Genomic DNA, 19,460 nt, shown 5'->3' on the forward strand with positions numbered 1-19,460 from the left:
AGAGGGGAAAAATAGAGTGTGATTGATAACGGCAGTGAAAAGAGAGAAAGATGTTAATTGTTTAATGCTGTATTAGAAACACCCTCACTGTTTATTTTATTATTGGGTTTTTTGTGTAATTTGATGCTAAAGTAATATAATACAAAGTATTAGTGTTATAAATGTACATACATAAAAAAAAAATCATTTTATCATTCCAGAGTCATGCAAACTGCCATCAATCCACTTTCAAATTCTACTCGTATTTTCCACGCCCACGTGACGTCATCCGCGCGCATGCGCAGTAGAGTCTATATGCCCAGCGCTTCCTAAACACAAACGGATTCAAACTCTTGCGGGTAACGTTTCGGTTTATACTGTATTATCTCTGGGTGTTATATGAATTGTGAAATGTTGTCAACGTGTCAATGTTTATCGCATTTTTTTACGTATTTAGTGTGGTAAATTTGGACGAAGCGTAAACATTCAGCGACAAACCTCAAAACACGTTTAATCTGTCAGTTTAAGCCTGTGAACAGGGTTATTATAATTAATCATTATTAATAAATGCACTAATACACTAACAAACTATACTATGGTATCACCATTTGCCATGGTGTTTTTGTGGCTCATTTGAATATAGTATGTTAAATATCAAAGTACTATGTTGAACTATCATTAAAAAGCCAGTTTTCCTTTCCACACCCATCAGATGCTGATTGACAGCTGTCAGATGCTGATGACCTCATCATGGCATCGTCCTCTGAGGTGAACGTCCACATGGAGGAGGTGGTGGTGGTTACCACCCCTGACACCGCCGGTCAGACTTCATCGGGCGATGAGGAGAAGAATATACTGGTGGCTACAGACCTGGAACAGTCTGGGTGAGCGTTTCGTTCTGTTGGGACTCCCATCATGCACCTCTTTCAGACTCTCACCGCTGCCTTTATCTTTTCCTCCACAGGGAAAACATTATGGAGCAATCCATGGAGTCTGAGGCCGAGGCCGAGTCGAGCACCACTCTCTCTCTGCCCAAGGACACTGTGTTGGGTATAAACACAAAGTTTTATTTTAAGTATAGCTTTTATTAAAGGGTTACTTCACCCAGAAATGAAAATGATCCCATGATTTGCTCACCCTCAAGCCATCCTAGGTGTATATGACATTCTTCTTTCAGACGAAGACAATCGGAGTTATATTAAAAATGTCCTGGCTCTTCCAAGCTTTATAATGGCAGTGAATGTTGGGTCATTTTTTAAGTCCATAAAAGTATTGGTAATATTCGAAAAAAGCATAAATAGGGGCACTTTAAGATTCAGTTTTAACTTAAAAAACTGAAAATTATAATTGTTGCCTAGCTGCAACTAAATTAAAGTTTTATTTGATGTCAGTTCATGTTCATTTCATTTCAAGTAGTACAAATGTTTTTGTATGGTTTAGTTTTAGTTAACAATAAAAAAAACCCTGAATAATATAATAGACATGCCATGTTCATATTTACGCAGTGAAAATATCTGACGATACAGATGTGGAGGGTGATATTCTCTACCCAATAACCTGTGGGGACAGCAAAGCCAACCTCGTGTGGAAGAAGTTTGTGTGTCCCGGGATCAACATCAAATGTGTGCAGGTAAACACGTGATGCAGTCTATTTTAAAACACTACAAACTAGGGGTGTCCCCGACTAATGATTTACACATTCGAATCAGAATTGTCGAATCTTTCTGTAGTCGACCGATAGTCGAATCATCTATGTGTGTGTGAATGGGTTGGGAGGGGCACGACACTAGGTAGTCAGCAGGAGGGTAAAACTATTTTTATTTTATTTTACACACTGCACACAGCAACAACTTTTAATAAAGCGACCAAAACTGCCTGCCAACTGACAGACAAACTGACTGGCTTTCCTATTTAGGTTTAAATAAAAGGTAATGTGGTGGATAAACATTAGTAAAACGTTTTCTCATAATATTTTAAAGCCGCGATCGATATACAGAACATCACACAAAGAAATAAAAGAACATTTTGATAAATAAACCTAAAAAAATACCTGCCTAGAGATGAAAAGAACACACCGACTGCAGACAGGATTTGCATTTCACATTTTGCGACATTAAATTAAATCGGCAAAATTGCTGTGCCAGCATGCTTTCAGTGCAGCGCAACATTGACATAACGAAAAACAATAAAAAGCATTAATTTACAGAATTAAATTAGAACAGAATATACATTTCGAATAATAAAAAAATGAATAAAAACGAAATAAAGTCAGAATCAAGTCACAGGGAGCATAATAAATGTGTGCAAAATGCCAAAGTGCAGGGGAACATATATTTAAAAAAAAAAAAACACAAGCCACAGTTAAATTAGGTAACCCTGAGTGATCAATAAATAAAATAAAAACTTTTTAGTAACTTTTACTCTGAGTACATTTTTAGAACGGTACTTTTACTTCTACTTAAGTAAAATTTCATTGAAGTAATAGTACTTTTACTTGAGTAGAATATTTTGTTACTCTTTCCACCTCTGATCCTTCCAAACTTACCCATTTTTAGTGGAAAGCCATGTTTGTTGTTGATGAGTGGTAGGGCATGAGCTGTTGGCACAACTTGCATTTAACTTTTTTTGGATCATCTTTTACCATTTCAAAGTGCATCCACACTTTAGATTTTCTTATTCCAGACATTGTTAAGTAATCCCTGCCGCCAAGATGCTCCTCGTCAGTCATGGATCAGGGAAAGTGAAACTTAAATCTGTCACAGGGGTGGTTGGATTTATTCACACACACACACATTAAAAATATTTATTCAACGCTTCTTTCTTTTCACTTTTTTTTTTTTTTTTTTACAGCATTATCATAATTAAAGGCTGTATATAACTTAATATAACCGTACAAAACCAGTTATTCTGTGTGAAATTAGACATATTGCCAAAATAGTATAATCCTCGTTTCATAACACCCACAAAGATTCGACTGTGAGATCGGTGGTCGAATCAGGCTTTTTGATTTGAAGGCTTACGCTTAAAGGTGCTGTGTGTAATATTTATGAGGATCAGTGATGGGAATAACGGCGTTATAGATAAACGGCGTTACTAACGGAATAATTTTTTTCAGTAGCGAGTAATCAAACGAGTGACTGTTTCTCCCGTTACAACGCCGTTAGCGTTACTGAGAATAAAATGCGGCGTTACTATAATTGAGCTCACTGAAGCGGTTTCATCTGAACAGGCTCTCTGTCAGTACCTGCAACGTTTTTTTTTCTCTGGTTGGTGTGTGTGTGTGCGTGTGTGTGTGTGTGTGTGTGTGTGTGTGCGCGTGTGTGCGTGTGCGGGCGTGCGCGTGTGTGTGTGTGTGCGCGTGTGTGCGTGTGTGGGCGTGCGTGCATACGATGCGTGTTGGGGGGTGGTACACATATCTGATGATGATTGGTGGGTGGGAGACAAGGTTGATAGGTTGAGTTCACACACACACGACACACACACACACGCGATGGCAAGTCTTCAAGGGTAGCTTTCGCAAACTGGAAGTATAAGCGCTACTTTTCCCTCGTAGAGGTGAAAGGTAAGAATGTTTATGTAACGTGCAACTTATGCCCAGGAAGAAAGAGTCTCTTCACGTCGGTGGCAAGTAATTCTAATCCAATGAAGCCTCACATCATCACATGCCGCCACAAAATTAGTGGCTAAAAACCCAGGTGATAACGCTCCACTACCAAAGTAGTACTGATAATATGTACACTATAGTAGGCCTACTGATAATATTTACAATAATGTATTGAATTTGATTGGTGTCTCTCACATTGTACCACAGCAACATTACAATAGTGTACATTAATGTACGTTTTATAATAGTAATTTATTCTATTTAGTGTCCAATTCATTCATTTAACATATTTAATATTGGGGGCATCCAAGTTATTTGACATATTTGAACATTTAAAAAAAAAAAAAAGTAACACAGTAGTTACTTTTCCTGGTAATTAGTTACTTTTATAATGATGTAACTCAGTTACTAACTCAGTTACTATTTGTAAGAAGTAACTATAACTAATTACTTTTTTAAAGTAACGTGCCCAACATTGATGAGGATCTATTGACAGAAATTCAATATAATATACATAACTATTAGAAATCGATGATACAGATTTTTTAGTGTTTTTTTTTCATCAGCCTTAAGGCCTGTTCACAACGGGACGATTTTCGTGCGCGTTTATTAGCGACGTTTAACGTGACTAAACAAAGGGCGCCAATGAGTGTGCACACCGATGCGCAAAATGTCAGGCGTAAAAGCGTAATTTTTTTTAAAAACACCTCAGGTTCGTTTTTTTATTTTGACGCAGCACGTTAAAAACTGTCCGACCAATGAGATTGTCGCTTTTGTTCACGTGCCTGGAGCTGCTGAAGTTACAGTAAAACACGACTTGGTGGCGCTCAAGCACAAAACGGTCTTGCCGAGCACACATTGATACGACGAAGAGGAAGTAAGTAGACAAAGAAGAAGATGAGCTGCTAATGCTGCCTGCCAGTTAGCAAAAAGTGTGTGAATGGCTTTGGCAAGCACGTAAATACTTTCTCTCTTCTTCTTCTGTGTGACAAGCGAGCGTCAGAAGCGTAAAGTGTCGCAACACCTTGTGTACCGGGAGCGCTATCTACTGAATCTGCACGTTCACTCTGCGCAAAAAGATAAACGCAGCATTCATCGCTGTCACTTTTCACCCCGCCGTCCAATCAGAGTGGAGGAGAGGTGGGACAAATACAACACCGACCAACCGCCACATTCTGCTTGTACTATACAACGTGTAAGGTGTGCTCCGATCAAGATTTTTGGAGTCGATCACAGGAAGCAGTATCTGCCGATACGATCACCGATACCGATCTATTTGAAGCCTTCTTTTTATCATGTAGAATTATTTATAGGGAATTTTACAGACATTCATTCAGGGCCTGAATTTTATTTCTGACAATGGGGGAATCCCCCCCTTAGGTGACTCTTGTCATATAAATGTATATAATTATCTCACCTAAATATTTGATCATGCAGTGCATTTTTGTTTTTAAAGACAAATGTTCAGGTAGGTCTAACATTAGTATTGAGCTAAGAAATACTAAAGACATTTAATAAGGAATCCAATGTAAATTAATATCGGTCTTCCCTGAATAAATTAAATTAGATTAATCCTTACACTTAAGGTTGCAAAAGTTAGTCATTCAAGAGCAGTGAGTGTCATAAAGGTTCATCAAACAACACAAGACAAAGAGAAACTCAGAGACAGCAGCAGTTTATTCGACTGCTGTCACTTTAAGAGCGGATACGGTTACATGCAGCTGCAAACGTTCACTCGCGAGTCACGACGGGGTTTACGTGCATACTCGTCAAGACGGTAATGTAGTACATACATTTGTGTGTATTTCAGCGCAATTTGTACTCGCAAGCTTTTTGTGAGATGGCCTGTGTGTGTGTGTGTGTGTGTGTGTGTGTGTGTGTGTGTGCGCGCGCTCATGGTGTGTGAGCGCGCGAGGGCTGAGCGGTTTGAACACTGGCAAGACTTAAAAATAAATGCAAATGATAAACTTTAGTGACAATGCGACACTGCCTCGATTGTGCAGTGTGGAAAATCCTGTGTCAACTGCGCAGCTCGATTTTAGTGCAGATGCGATGCGCTGATGTGAAGCCATTTGAGCAGTTTGAAAGGGAGAGAGAGAGTGCGCGCACGCGGTGATTCACTCGCGCTGTTTGTGAACCTACGTCCCACAGAAAGTTTCCAAATGACTTTGTAAGTTATTTAATACAGAAATATGAATTGTACCTCACCTTCAGCATTATAATTATTTTACCCGCGCCGGAAAGAGAATGAGACAGTAGCCACGTTTACATGCACACTTTTTTTGTCATTCCGATTAAAATCATTCTGATTGAAAGATTCGGTGGACTGTTTACATGAGACGTTATCTAAACCGATCTGGTGTTTACAAGTGCTGACTTTCAGTAGGAATCATTTTGTGACATGCGCACACAGTTTGTCTGCCGCCTCAGATTCGTTACGTATCGTGGATCAATAGTTCTGTGTTGGTAATTTTTATATTTATTTATTTTTCTGTGGGCGGACATGCAGTAGTTTAACCTAATTTATGTCCTATACAATGGCTATTTCAACAGCTGTGAATGATGAATGCGGAATCAAAAATTAATTCAATTCATTTATTTTGAAAAACACAAAATTAACAATAAAATGCACTCAAATTATTAATAAAAACATAGGATATACGGTGAAACATGAATGAAGCATTAAAGACGTGCTCAGCATCATTACTAGTAGTACTAAACATATATATTTCAGATGATTAAGGAAAGATACCATAATCACAAAGGTATAAATATTAACAAAAGTAATTAAAGTAGACTGTGGGTAATGTTACTTAACCAATTTGAAGCAGTTGTTGATTCAATTTTTTTTTTATAGCTAACTTAACTAACGAGAAACAGAGAGCAGCTTGAATGTTCCCCGTTGAAATGGCAGCTCTCAACGGCCACCAGGACTTGTAGAGTTTTATAAAAGCTATTTATTATTTGTCGTAAAGTGTAAGAATCACCTCAGAAAAAAAATGTATTCTGTCAGGCGCAGTTGAAGCCTCGGACAAACGCTGTCAAGATGAGATGCTGTAGCCAGGCTATGTCTGTGTCATTATTCCAACATCATGTTCATAACATGTTACGAAATAAAAAGTTTAATACCTCAGAAAAATGAACTTTCCTTTCTTGTCAACATTAGACTGGTGTGAGCGCGGCGCGCGCTCTTAAGTTGAGGAGGTGCGCGCTGTATATCACGTCACAGAAAGACGTGCACTCAAAGTAACGGATCAGATCGTTTACATGGTGGAATTTTTCGTTTGATCGGTTCATGAAAAGGTTTATCCCACCCCTCTCAAACCGATTACAATTTCATTCGGTTTGGCCATTTTATTCCGATTGAGGTGTTTATATGGAGTATTTTTATTCGGATTGGACTTTTAAACCGATTACAGTGCTCCATGTAAACGCACCTAGTGTTGCTGCATGTGATGCCCTAGCTCTCACGGCAGGCGTGGGGTTTTATGTGTCGTCAGCATGAGATCGGCCTATTTAGAGACCGCTGATCAATTATCTCAAAGCGATTATCGGCCGATAGAGATTGGTTGCCGATCAATCGGAGCACCCCTAACAATGTCAACAAATGACAACAAGCAGTATAATAATGGAACAAAATAATTAAAAACAAGAGCCAGAGCAAATACTTTACATTGTATCAGCATTTTTATATAGAATCAATACAGAAAAAACTATCTGTGAAATGAGATGCTAGTAACACTTCCGTGGATATTCCGTATCATAACAAGCAAAGAGTCTCAACTGAAAAAAACGCTGCGCTGCCAAAACGCTCTCAAGCGCCCACAGCAAGACATTTTCAGCAGAGCGCCTAGCGTTTTCAGCCGGCTAAAAACGCTTTGGTGGACACACGGCCTAACAGTGATGAGCGCTGCGTTTTACTCAAAGTTGAACATTCTTCAACTCTCGGCGACCAGTAAAAAACGCTCATCGCTTGAGTGTGAAATACTCGCTCAGCGCCTCCTTAAAACCCTGTCTCAGTGTGGATGGAAGGCCAAAACGGAGAGAAAAATATACGTTTTCAAACGAAAACATATAAGTGTGGACATGGCCGAAAATGCAACTATGTTTTTATAATTCTTATAAAAAAAAATTATAATAACACAATTATTATTAAGGTCAATTATCATGTTTGCTGACTACGCGTCTTGCATAGACCAATAAACTGCATGAAAGTCTTAAAGGGATAGTTCACCCAAAAACGAAATGCTTATGTGTATCTGCTTACCCCCAGGGCATCCAAGATGTAGGTGTCTTTGTTTCTTCAGTAGAACACAAATTAAGATTTTTAACTCCAACCATTGCAGTGTGATAGTCGTATAATGCATGTCAATGGGGATATTTTAGAGTATGAGAGTAAAAACACATAGACATACGAATCCTTATTAAACCCTGCGGCTCGTGGCGACACATTAATGTCTTAAGACATGAAGCGATCGGTTTCTGCGAGAAACCCAACAGTATTTATGTTATTTTTTTACCTCTTATCAGACGAATGTCATCTAGTATTCCCAGCGCCATAACTTCCGGCGAATAAGGTCAAAATACTGGCGCGATCAAAGATGATCAAAGATATGTATATATCTATGATCGAGCTGGTATTTTGCATGTATTTTGACCTTATTCGCCGGAAGTGATGGCGCAGGGACAGCTGATGAAGCCATAGAAAAAACTGAAATAAAGTTTTAAATATGGATATTTTTCTTACACAAACGCATCGATTCGCTTCAGAAGGCCTTTATTAACACCCCGGAGCTGTGTGGAGCAGTTATTTTACAGACAGATGCATTTTTTATGGACTTCAAAAACAGAGCAACTATTACTGCCCTTATAATGCTTGGATTAGCCAGAACATTTTTAATATAGCTCAGATTTTATTTGTCTGAAAGAAGAATGTCATATACACCTCGGATGACTTGAGGGTGGGTAAATCATGGGATCATTTTCATTTTTGGGTGAACTATCCCTTTAATATCTTGATATAAGATCTTAATGAATTTTTTTAATAGGATTTAGTTGTAGTCACTGCATAATTCCCATACTTTCATTAATGTTCTTTCATAGATTTGATGGCTTTCCTAAGAGAGCCTTTGATGTCATTCTAAAATATGGAAAGCAGCATTATTAAAGAATGAGCAGATGTGAATGATAATGTTTTTGATCATATATAAACGTCATCTTGCAATACAAATTAAGAAAATAATTCACTCCTCATATCATGGTGAGTAATTTCAGGAAAGATCTGTAAGCAATGATTAATTTTACTCTGAATGTGCTGCTTTGAGTAATGGACTGTCCTGACAGCAATATCCTCGCCACATAGACCATTTTACATGTGCTTAATTTAATATAAAACTGTACTGAGCGGCTGTCCATATCCGACACCTCATAATGTCTCCGTATTCATCACTGCTGTGTTCCAGCTGGACGAGCATCTCATCAGTCCGAAGGAGTTTGTCTATATAGCAGGAAAGTCCACGCTGAAGGACTGGAAGAGAGCCATTCGTCTCAATGGGACCATGTTAAGGTTTGTGTGGCACTGGGCAGAAAAAACTAGAAGCACTGGTGGTTTTTATATTAGTATATGGTGGAATATAAAGCACAAACACATGTCTCACTAATCTCACTGTTTTAAATTGTAATAATATTTCACAATACTGTATTTCTGATCAAATAAATGCATCCTTGATGACATCTCAAACTTTTGAACACAGTGTATATACCATAAATTCAAAGCATTCAACTCCTAAACAAGTGAAATGAATACAAGATGGCCTCTGTGCACTGAGGAATTGTTCACAATAAGACCAGAAATGCATATTAATTGTGATTTCATGTTTGACTGCAAGTTCCAGTCTTCCTTATATTGTTCAAGATGAGTAAACTATTGTTCAGCTGTAGCTCCTGGTTCTTCCTACAGGAAGATCATGGATTCAGGTGAGCTGGACTTTTATCAGCACTCCAGACTGTGTTCAAACACCTGCCGCAGTACCAAGATTGACCTGGTGGGGTCACGAGTGTCCCTCAGCAGCCAGCAGTCAACGGAAACGGCTCCTGCAACCCCCGCCTCCGTGGACGGTATGGACACACAGTCAAATTGAACAGTTTATGTGTAGAATTTTACATTTGTTTGCACTTCAGAATGCTTCCCATAGTAGTGCCGTTAATTGAGCAGTGATAATGTGAATATATTAATATGGGGGCTGTCGATTTGACACATTCATTTAATTATAGAAAAAAAGCGCAAAGAAGATGATAAGACATGCCAACATGGCTTGGAGTGTCAGACCAATTGCAACAATGAACATTAAATGCATTTTAAGATGATTTTAGGCAAAAATGGCTGAAAAATTATGTATACAGTCACTAATAATATGATTTAATGGTTTGTAATTTTCGACCAATAGGTGGCGCTGTAAGGAAATTGATGTGGTGTGGTCAGAGTGAGGTGATAATGACACATGCAAAGTTTGGTGTCAATATGTCAAGGCATTGCAGAGATACAGCCTCAGAGTAATTTTGGCACCTTGCCATTAACTTTCTATCGACATAAAATCCTTAACATTTTGTCGGCACCTTCTAAAGATGAAAATCGTACAAAACGGTCTAGGAGGAGTTCGAAAAAATAGGCTAATTTAATCAATCAAATAAAAATTTCATTATAACTTTTGACCACAAGGTGGCGCTGCCTGGTACTTTTTGAGTACCGTCAGGCCATGGTGCTGAAGACACATATCGAGTTTTGTAACGATATGCCAATCCATTCCATTTTACGACAAAATTCAAAATGGCTGATATGGGAAAATTGGTTATCGTGCGCCTCGGCACGCTACACCGAATCTAAAGAGACCAGTTTCGTGATTTTTGACCAAAGAAAAAAATGTCCATTTTCATTTCTCCTGACCACTTGGTGGCACTGTGCCGAAACTGTGCAGGTAACCTTCAGGTCATGGTTGGCATAACACACACCAAGTTTGGTCTGAATACGCTGAAGCGTTGCGGAGATATAGCCTCACGTTCATTTTCGTGGGCACTTTGTCAAATTCATTTGCGCGTTATAGGAGAATGGTTTGAAATCTGCTTCAAATTTCGTGAAAATCAGACAAACCGTCTAGGAGGAGTTGGTAAAAGTCTTTCTTTTTGGCAGAATTTGCAATCAAATCTAAATCTAGCATTAACATGAGTACAATTTTGAACAGTTGGTGGCGCTAGAGGGATTGAGTTAGAGACTTCAAATTTGCTATGGTTACAGTTCAGACTGTCCTCTATCTGTGTGCCAAATTTCACAACTTTTTACCATATTTGCATGATTTTACCTTGAAAATATTATATACAGACAGCAATTATAATTCTGCGTTCACACCAAACGCGAATAGAGTGTCAAAATCGCATCTACCGCGTCTAGTTGGACGCTTGAATATTTTGAATCCATTCGCACGTCCACAGCAAATTGGACGCGTGTATTAATCGAGCGTTTGAAGCGAAATAGACGCGTTCAAGGCACTCCAGAAGAAATATGTCATAAAACACCACTCTGCCTCTTTTAATTTTCATTAAAAAATATATGAATCATTAATAGCCACACAAATGTGGTCCAGGCAACTCCTACATTATCTTCACTGCATGTATATTTAAATATCCTAAAAAAATAAAGTTATGAAACTTCTCTTTGCTCTCAGTCAAAACGATTTGGCAGACAACAAATGATAGATTCATGAGACTAAAGATCGACCGTTAGATCTACACAAGACGAATTCTATCTCATGTTGAACCACTACAGGACATCAGAGCCAGCGGCAGACGTCTGAAGGACTAGCCGAGGAAAGGCTGCTCTCGCCGGGGTTAATGAGCGCTGAGCGCCCGGTGATCGCCTGGATCTCACAACTCCACAAACGCAAGATCATTTTTTTCAATAGGCGCTCTCTTTATAAATAAACCACAGATTTGAGCTTTAAACAACTACATTCTCACCTGAAAATGTCTTAAAACTATATTCAGGGTACCCGCGGGATCTTAAAAAGTCTTAAATGTCTTTAAATTCAAAATCAAAGTTTTAAGGCCTTAAAAGCCTTAAATTCGCAGAAGTATTGAGTTCTAGGTCTTAAATAATTTTAAACGGGTCTTAATTTTCCTACGTCCATATAACGCTACCTCTTGCTCATTGAAATGTTCCCGCAGCGTTTTAGAGAGTGTGTGTGTGTGTGTGTGTGTGTGTGTGTGTGTGTGTGTGTGTGTGTGTGTGTGTGTGTGTGTGTGTGTGTGTGTGTGTGTGTGTGTGTGTGTGTGTGTGTGTGTGTGTGTGTGTGTGTGTGTGTGTGTGTGTGTGTGTGTGTGTGTGTGTGTGTGTGTGTGTGTGTGTGTGTGTGTGTGTGTTGTTGTCATAGGTTGTTGTTAGTTCGTTTTTTCGCTAGTGAGAGACCAACATACATCTTACAGGGAGTGCAGAATTATTAGGCACGTTGATTTTCTGATCATTTTTTTTCCAGGCACATTTGACCAATTCCAAACCACAGTAATCCTAATAACTACTATTGATTTAGTATTTAATAATGTATAAGTGATATATAATTGTTCATGAAGGCTGGAAATGAAAATCACCTTATATTCAGGTGTGCAGAATTATTAGGCATGTTTTCTTTTACAGATAAATTGAGCCAAAAAAGAGATTTAACTCAGACTGAAAAGTCAAAAAGTATTAAATGCCCATGAGAAGGATGCAATACTAATGCAATACTAGACATTGCAGTTAAGGCATGACCATTGGACAGTGAAATGCTCATTGGGTCAGCAGGGTCAGACAAAAACATGTGGCGGAGAAAAGACACCTGTTAACTGCAAAAGAATTAAGGTGAAGAATTAAGGGTGAAACCATCAGGAACCCTTTAGTCTCCAGCGCCACCATTTTCCAGAGCTGCAACCTACCTGGAGTCTCCAGAAGTGCAAGGTGTCAGGATCTCAGAGACTTCAGTTAGGTAAAGAATCCTAAAAAATGACCCCCACTAGATAAGAATCACAAGCTGAAGTGTTGTAAAATACATGAAGAAGATTTTTTTATAGGCTTTATGGACAGATAGGTTGAGAGTGACTCTTGAAGGACCAGCACCTTTTTAGTCCATCTCTGCAAAACGGACTTCAGGATGGACTAAAATGAACTCCCAAAACGTACTGCCAGATTCTGGAAGATGAATTCTTCAAACAGTGGTACTAGAGGATGTGGTGCTGGTCCTTCAAGAGTCACTCTCAACCTATCTGTCCATAAAGCCTATAAAAAAACCTTCTTCATGTATTTTAGTTCAGCCTTCCTTGGGACAGGGGTGCCTTGCAGAGCGTTTAACACACAGCATGTTATATGCACGTGTGTTTGAGTCAGCGGGGAATCAGGCGCGCGCAGGGCTCCCTGCATCCACCGTCTTACAAACAGAAGCTGTTTACGGGCCACAACCTGTAAGTCTGATTTATTTTTCATCGATGTGTTTTCCTGTAATAGGTTGTAGCAAGGAAGTAAACAGATGACAACGCTGTTCTGCAAACCAGTCTGTTAAATGCTCATTCATACTTAACGTCCGACGAACACCTAACGTTACAAACACTAACGTTAAAATCTCAACAGCGAACTTGGCATTAGTGTAAAAATGATTCTTTGATTAGAGCTTTTATGTGTTGTTTATCTACAGGCTTGCTAAACATGGTTCTGTGTGTGATTTGGCTAACTTACTAGTTAAAGCCAGTGTTTAGTGTTCGTTTTGGGTTAGTTCTTGCGACAGATATTTGGCTATAATCGTTCTAAAAATACAAAAGTAACAGTGCCATTCAGTAGCGATCATTATAGATCCGCAGTCTTTACACTTGAGGACTGAACAGGTTCTGCTCGATCATCTTCACTAAAATGTTCTGGATCTGATTCGGGCTCATATGGTTTTATTGACGCCGTTGTTTCTAACACTGACCAAAGCAAGCACAGCCTCCGGTAAGGGGCGTGACGTTTCCGACAAACGTGCACTGCGGTTAGCGAATCAGAACACACTGGGCCAGCTAACCAATCAGAGCCCACTGCGTATTTTTGAGGGACTGGCTTCATACAACCCGGAAAGCATCAGACCGTTTTACAAGGAGGGACAGAGCAGTGTAGAATAAAGGTCAAATATATGAAAAATAAGACAATTTTTTTTTAAACAAAGCATGAACACATGTTACAGTGCACCCCACAAACACAGTCAAGCCTTCAAAAGAATGTGTTTTACCACCCCTTTAAAGTGAAAGCAACCCAATATAATACCAAGGCTTACCAAGGCTGCATTTATTTGATCCAAAATACAGCCAAAACAGTAGCCTATTATTGTGAATTTTTTTTAATTTTTTTTTACAATTTAAAATAACTATTTTATATTTCAATATATATTTTAAAAAGCAATTTATTTCCGTGATTCAAAGCTGAATTTTCAGCATCATTACTCCAGACTTTAGAGTCACATAATCCTTCAGAAATCTATTTTTTAAACTTTTCTATTTCAGATAAATGCTGTTCTTTAGAACTTTCTATCCATCAAAGAATCCTAAAAAAATGTTTTACCCAACTGTGTTCAACACTAATAATAATCATAAATGTTTGTTGATCATCAGATCCTCATATGAGAATGATTAATGAAGGATCATGTGACACTGAAGAGTGGAGTAATGATGATAAATTCAGCTTTGATCAGAGGAATAAATGACACTTTACTATATATTCACATATGAGAACAGTCAAAACACAACTGTCACAATATTACAGCTTTTTTGTATTTTTAATAACATAAATGCAGCATTGGTGAGCAGAAGAGACTTCTGTAAAAACATTTAAAAATCTTACCGTTCTCAAACTTTTGACCGGTAGTGTGTTTGTATATTAATCCTGGTGGGATTGAGCTATGAGGAAGTGCAAGTTTACTAATACTTTGTTCAATTTGAATAAATTAATTTGCTTTGCAAGTAATTTTGTGATTCTGCATTTCCTTTTGTACGTTTTTTTTTTTTAAATTGCGTGATATTGGTCTTAAATTTAATTCATAATGGTCTTGAAAAGGTCTTAAAAAGTCTTAAATTTGACTTGGTGAAACCTGCAGATACCCTGTATATTTTGTGACACAATAGTAGTATTTTTAATTTATGCAGGGTTTCTCATCACGTCACTTCACCACGTGACTGCAGCGAGCAGGCTCCTGATTGGTTAACGCGAATTGACACCAAAGTTCACATTTTTCAACTCGGGCGTCAGACGCGAATTTGCCTCAAACGCAAATGCACAAAAAGCACCATTCGCGCAAGACGCTCAATTTGTGTCAAATTTGCGTCGATGCGCCTTTCCATTGACTTAACATTGAAATCACTCACTCCTGACGCTCTATTCGTGTTTGGTGTGAACACAGCATAATGCCATTATAATCATTGAAGCTGTCAATCACAACTCGAGGTACTCAATTAAATCTCTTATTGACATTGTGTTTATACTGTGTTGGTTATAATGAAAGGATTCATGAGCGTGCAGAACAAAAAAACGCCGTTTTTAGCAGTGTTAGGCCGATTCTGACTCACTTAAACATCTGGGGTCTGTTCTTCGTACGTCGCTAACTCAGTTAGCTGGATTTGATTGTTGACGATTTGGCATGATCTCGGATTGTTTGGTTCTTCGAAGCTCATCCTGGACTTGCTGTCATAGCAACAGGTCCGTAAGCTTAAACCTGCTCATGAGCGGCTTATTTCACGTAAACGGGATTAGATTGCATCTTGAGGTGATATTTAAAATCTGTCCCAGCCACTGGCACTTTATTACAAGAGTTCATTACTGAACCAGGCGCAATAATAATAATTTTAAATAATAATAATAATATAAAAAGGTTATATTGTATATGTATATGAGAATGTATATAATATTATAATGTTGTATATAATAATATAGACACAGCCACTTGATTGAGCGATTTATTTGTGATGGAATAATTACTTTATAATTTTATTGGAGGTTTACACACATGTTGTACAGTTAATCTGAGCCGTGCATTAATTTAAGTGATGACAGATATTATGGCATGGCTTGATGCAGCGCAAGAGATGCAGAGAATTTGATCTTGACCCTTAAGAAACTTTAATACTGTCACGTTACAAATCTGCTCCAAATTGAATTAAAAATTAAATTACAACATTGAAATAAAAATGTAAAGGGTGTACAAATACTGTATAAAATCATGAATATAAATAATTGGTAATCATGTTAAAAAAAAAAAAAAAAACATTTATCATTTATCTATAATAACTTTTATGTTGGTTTGGTGGTTTGGCTGTTTCCTTATAATGGTCCAGAAATTCGTGGGGTTTTTATTGTATAATTTGTCAAGTTTTTTGCCAGGTGGCTTTTTTAATTATATGATGTCATTACGTTGCTGTCTTGACGCCAGCCAATCGCTGCTTAGCTGATCGTGGTTTCGAGTATCGATGCATCTGCCCTCTTCAGGGAACACAAGAACGCGCAGTGATATTAGATCATTTAATCCAGATATTTTAATCCAATCCGCAAATTCGTTTGAAGAACCAAATTAGCCAGAGATCAGTTATCACGATTAAAAGATCTGGGATCTGTCAAATCATCTCAGATGTAATAAGCAACGTACGAAGAACGGGCCCCTGATTGGCCGTTGCGTTCACGTGCTCAACAGATATGTCTGTGATTGGCTGCAAAAACAACTTGTAAATAGAAACCTTTGACGCTCTTACACAAACGATCACAGGAGCATTAAAGTGTTTTAATGCAGCCGCCTGACAGCGGCTACTGGTACAGCGGAACAGGTATCGCCACATTAAATTATCCATTTAATCTTTGGCGGGACAATGATTCATTTTGCCGGCCGCTGAATGCAGTTAAAAAGGCACTTAAAATCGAGATATGAGGGCAGGAAAGTCTTACAACAGTTCAATAAACAAAAAGTTATTATTTTAGACACAATGTTGTCTGTTTTTGATCAATTTCGCCAATGAAAGCCAGAGCAGAAGTGCTGTGTGTCTCTGAGCGGTGTTTCATTACTGGTTTTTAATGAATCGAGTGAGCCAATGATTCAGTGACTCATTCATAAAGACGGTCACCTGCTTTGTCTCTGAACGCATCTGTCATTTGAATACATGGGTTGAGTGAATGACTCATTTATATTGCTGTTTCAGTGAATGGATCCTCAGCCTCGTTTTCCACAGATGGTGACGACAGCACCGAATGGGTCACGGCTATTGGAGGTGAGCGGCCCTGCCGATGTTTCTGGCGTTTTATCTGTGTAGTTAATTGGTTTAACTCTTTCACCGGCCACTCTTTTCTGTGTCAGAGGACACCATGACATTCTGGAGAGGACTGAGGGATGCTGGGCTGTTGGAGGAAGTCATGGAGGACCTGGAGAGCCAGATCCAGGAGATTCTCAAGGGCCTGGAGGAGCGAATCCAAGACCCGCCACTGCAGGTCAAAGGTCAGAGTGTACACCACTGGTCAAACGTTTGGATCTTATGCTTCAGTGCATGAAATACACTCACCTAAAGGATTATTAGGAACACATACTAATACTGTGTTTGACCCCCTTTCGCCTTCAGAACTGCCTTAATTCTACGTGGCATTGATTCAACAAGGTGCTGAAAGCATTCTTTAGAAATGTTGGCCCATATTGATAGGATAGCATCTTGCAGTTGATGGAGATTTGTGGGATGCACATCCAGGGCACGACGCTCCCGTTCCACCACATCCCAAAGATGCTCTATTGGGTTGAGATCTGGGGCCTCATTTATAAAACTTTGCGTAGGATTTGCGTCAGAAGTGGCGTACGGATGAAACATAGGATGTGCGTACGCACAGAAATATTCAGATTTATAAAACCGTGCGCACGCACATCCTACGCAGTTTTCCCTTAATAAATCACAATCAATTCTAAATGTAGCGCAGCTTTTGCGGCTTCATGTCACGCCCATAGTTGCCCATAAATAGTCCGTGAAACGCTCACAAGTTAATATTCATCGATTGCGAAATTATCGCAAATACAGAGAGGAAATAAAAAAAACGTAACTTCACTCAATGTGAAGTAGAAATTATCGTTGGCAAGGTGGAAAAGAGGAGAAAAATATTTTTTGGAGGGCACAGTGTGGCCATTACTAATGCCAAAAAGGCACTTGAGGTGCAAAAGGTTGCAGACGCCGTAAATGCTGTAGCCTCACAAACTCGGACCGTGGCCGAAAAAAAAAAAAATGGTCGGACATCAAAGTCGAGGCAAAAAAGCATCTAGTGCTCCATCGCCAGAGTGTGTCTGCCACGGGTGGGGGAGAGGGGACACCGGAGCTGACCCCTCTTGATGAGAGACTGGTGGCAATTATTGGGGAATCCCTATTAATCCCTATCCCTATTATCTACGTGGAAATGGGAAATAGTTCAGTGCAAATGTAATTTCTTGCAGCTTTCTGAATGGTTGAGACATACGTCATATGTTATTTTATCGAAAATAAAACAAACTAAAGGCATATGCATGAATACCATGATTCCGTAGCTGATGAAGAAATTTTTACTATGAAAACAACTTTCCCCAGTGGACAATTAATACATCTATCTATCTATTTGTCTATTTATCTATATATCTCCCTAATTATCTATCTATCTGTCTATCTAATTGCATCTATATCTGCTCCGCCAGATGGACACATTGACGAGAATATCAGTTTTGTACATTATTTCGTTCTGTTTACCATATCATTTATGAGGATGAATTGCATAACATGCCAATATTGTTGCAGAACATATTTCTTTTTTTTTTTGCATTTCTGTTGTAATTTTCGTTTGATTCTGTTTGTTTTACACTGCAGATCGATCAAACGGGTGTTCGTGTAGGCTGTTAATTGTAATACTTGCTTTGTGAAGTCTTCAAGTTATTTATGAGAGGCAGTATTGCCATTTCTTTTACACAACGGTCTACAGTTTCACACACTTTCACGTGTTTCTTCCATCTGCCGACGGTGTCGCCATTTCTCATTTCACCCGTTTTTGTGCGTACGCCTGGGTCAGAGCTTGCGTGAAGGACCGCACATTTTCCCGTCAAGTTTGCTTTATATAAATACCAATTATTGCGTAGAGAGTGGCGTACGCCTTCTTTTGTGCGTACGCAATGTTTATAAATGAGGCCCCTGGTGACTGTGGGGGCCATTTTAGTCCAGTGAACTCATTGTCATGTTCAAGAAACCAATTTGAAATATTTCGAGCTTTGTGACATGGTGCATTATCCTGCTGGAAGTAGCCATCAGAGGATGGGAACATGGTGGTCATAAAGGGATGGACATGGTCAGAAACAATGCTCACGTGGCATTTAAATGATGCCCAATTGGCACTAAGGGGCCTAAAGTGTGCCAAGAAAACATCCCCCACACCATTACACCACCACCACCAGCCTGCACAGTGGTAACAAGGCATGATGGATCCATGTTCTCATTCTGTTTACGCCAAATTCAGACTCTACCATCTGAATGTCTCAACAGAAATCGAGACTCATCAGACCAGGCAACATTTTTCCAGTCTTCAACTGTCCAATTTTGGTGAGCTTGTGCAAATTGTAGCCTCTTTTTCCTATTTGTAGTGGAGATGAGTGGTACCCGGTGGGGTCTTCTGCTGTTGTAGCCCATCAGCCTCAAGGTTGTGCGTGTTGTGGCTTCACAAATGCTTTGCTGCATACCTCGGTTGTAACGAGTGGTTATTTCAGTCAAAGTTGCTCTTCTATCAGCTTGAATCAGTCGGCCCATTCTCCTCTGACCTCTAGCATCAACAAGGCATTTTCGCCCACAGGACTGCCGCATA

The 19,460-nt window shown here is 39.0% G+C and overlaps 1 protein-coding gene across 1 annotated transcript in view; it reads left to right on the plus strand.

Moving 5' to 3' along the window:
• Positions 1 to 256: 256 nt before the first annotated feature.
• Positions 257 to 19,460, plus strand: part of gmeb2 (glucocorticoid modulatory element binding protein 2) — a 23,200-nt gene continuing 3,996 nt past the window's right edge. Inside the window, exons 1-8 of the mRNA XM_079802235.1 lie at positions 257 to 338; positions 692 to 863; positions 944 to 1,029; positions 1,485 to 1,609; positions 9,046 to 9,149; positions 9,543 to 9,700; positions 16,811 to 16,879; positions 16,966 to 17,103. Of these exons, the coding sequence (XP_079658361.1) occupies positions 730 to 863; positions 944 to 1,029; positions 1,485 to 1,609; positions 9,046 to 9,149; positions 9,543 to 9,700; positions 16,811 to 16,879; positions 16,966 to 17,103 (814 nt within the window). The 5' untranslated portion in view covers positions 257 to 338; positions 692 to 729. The remainder of the gene's footprint in view (positions 339 to 691; positions 864 to 943; positions 1,030 to 1,484; positions 1,610 to 9,045; positions 9,150 to 9,542; positions 9,701 to 16,810; positions 16,880 to 16,965; positions 17,104 to 19,460) is intronic.

The sequence above is a fragment of the Gobio gobio genome, assembly GCF_949357685.1.
Source record: "Gobio gobio genome assembly, chromosome: 21".
Taxonomy (NCBI): domain Eukaryota; kingdom Metazoa; phylum Chordata; class Actinopteri; order Cypriniformes; family Gobionidae; genus Gobio; species Gobio gobio.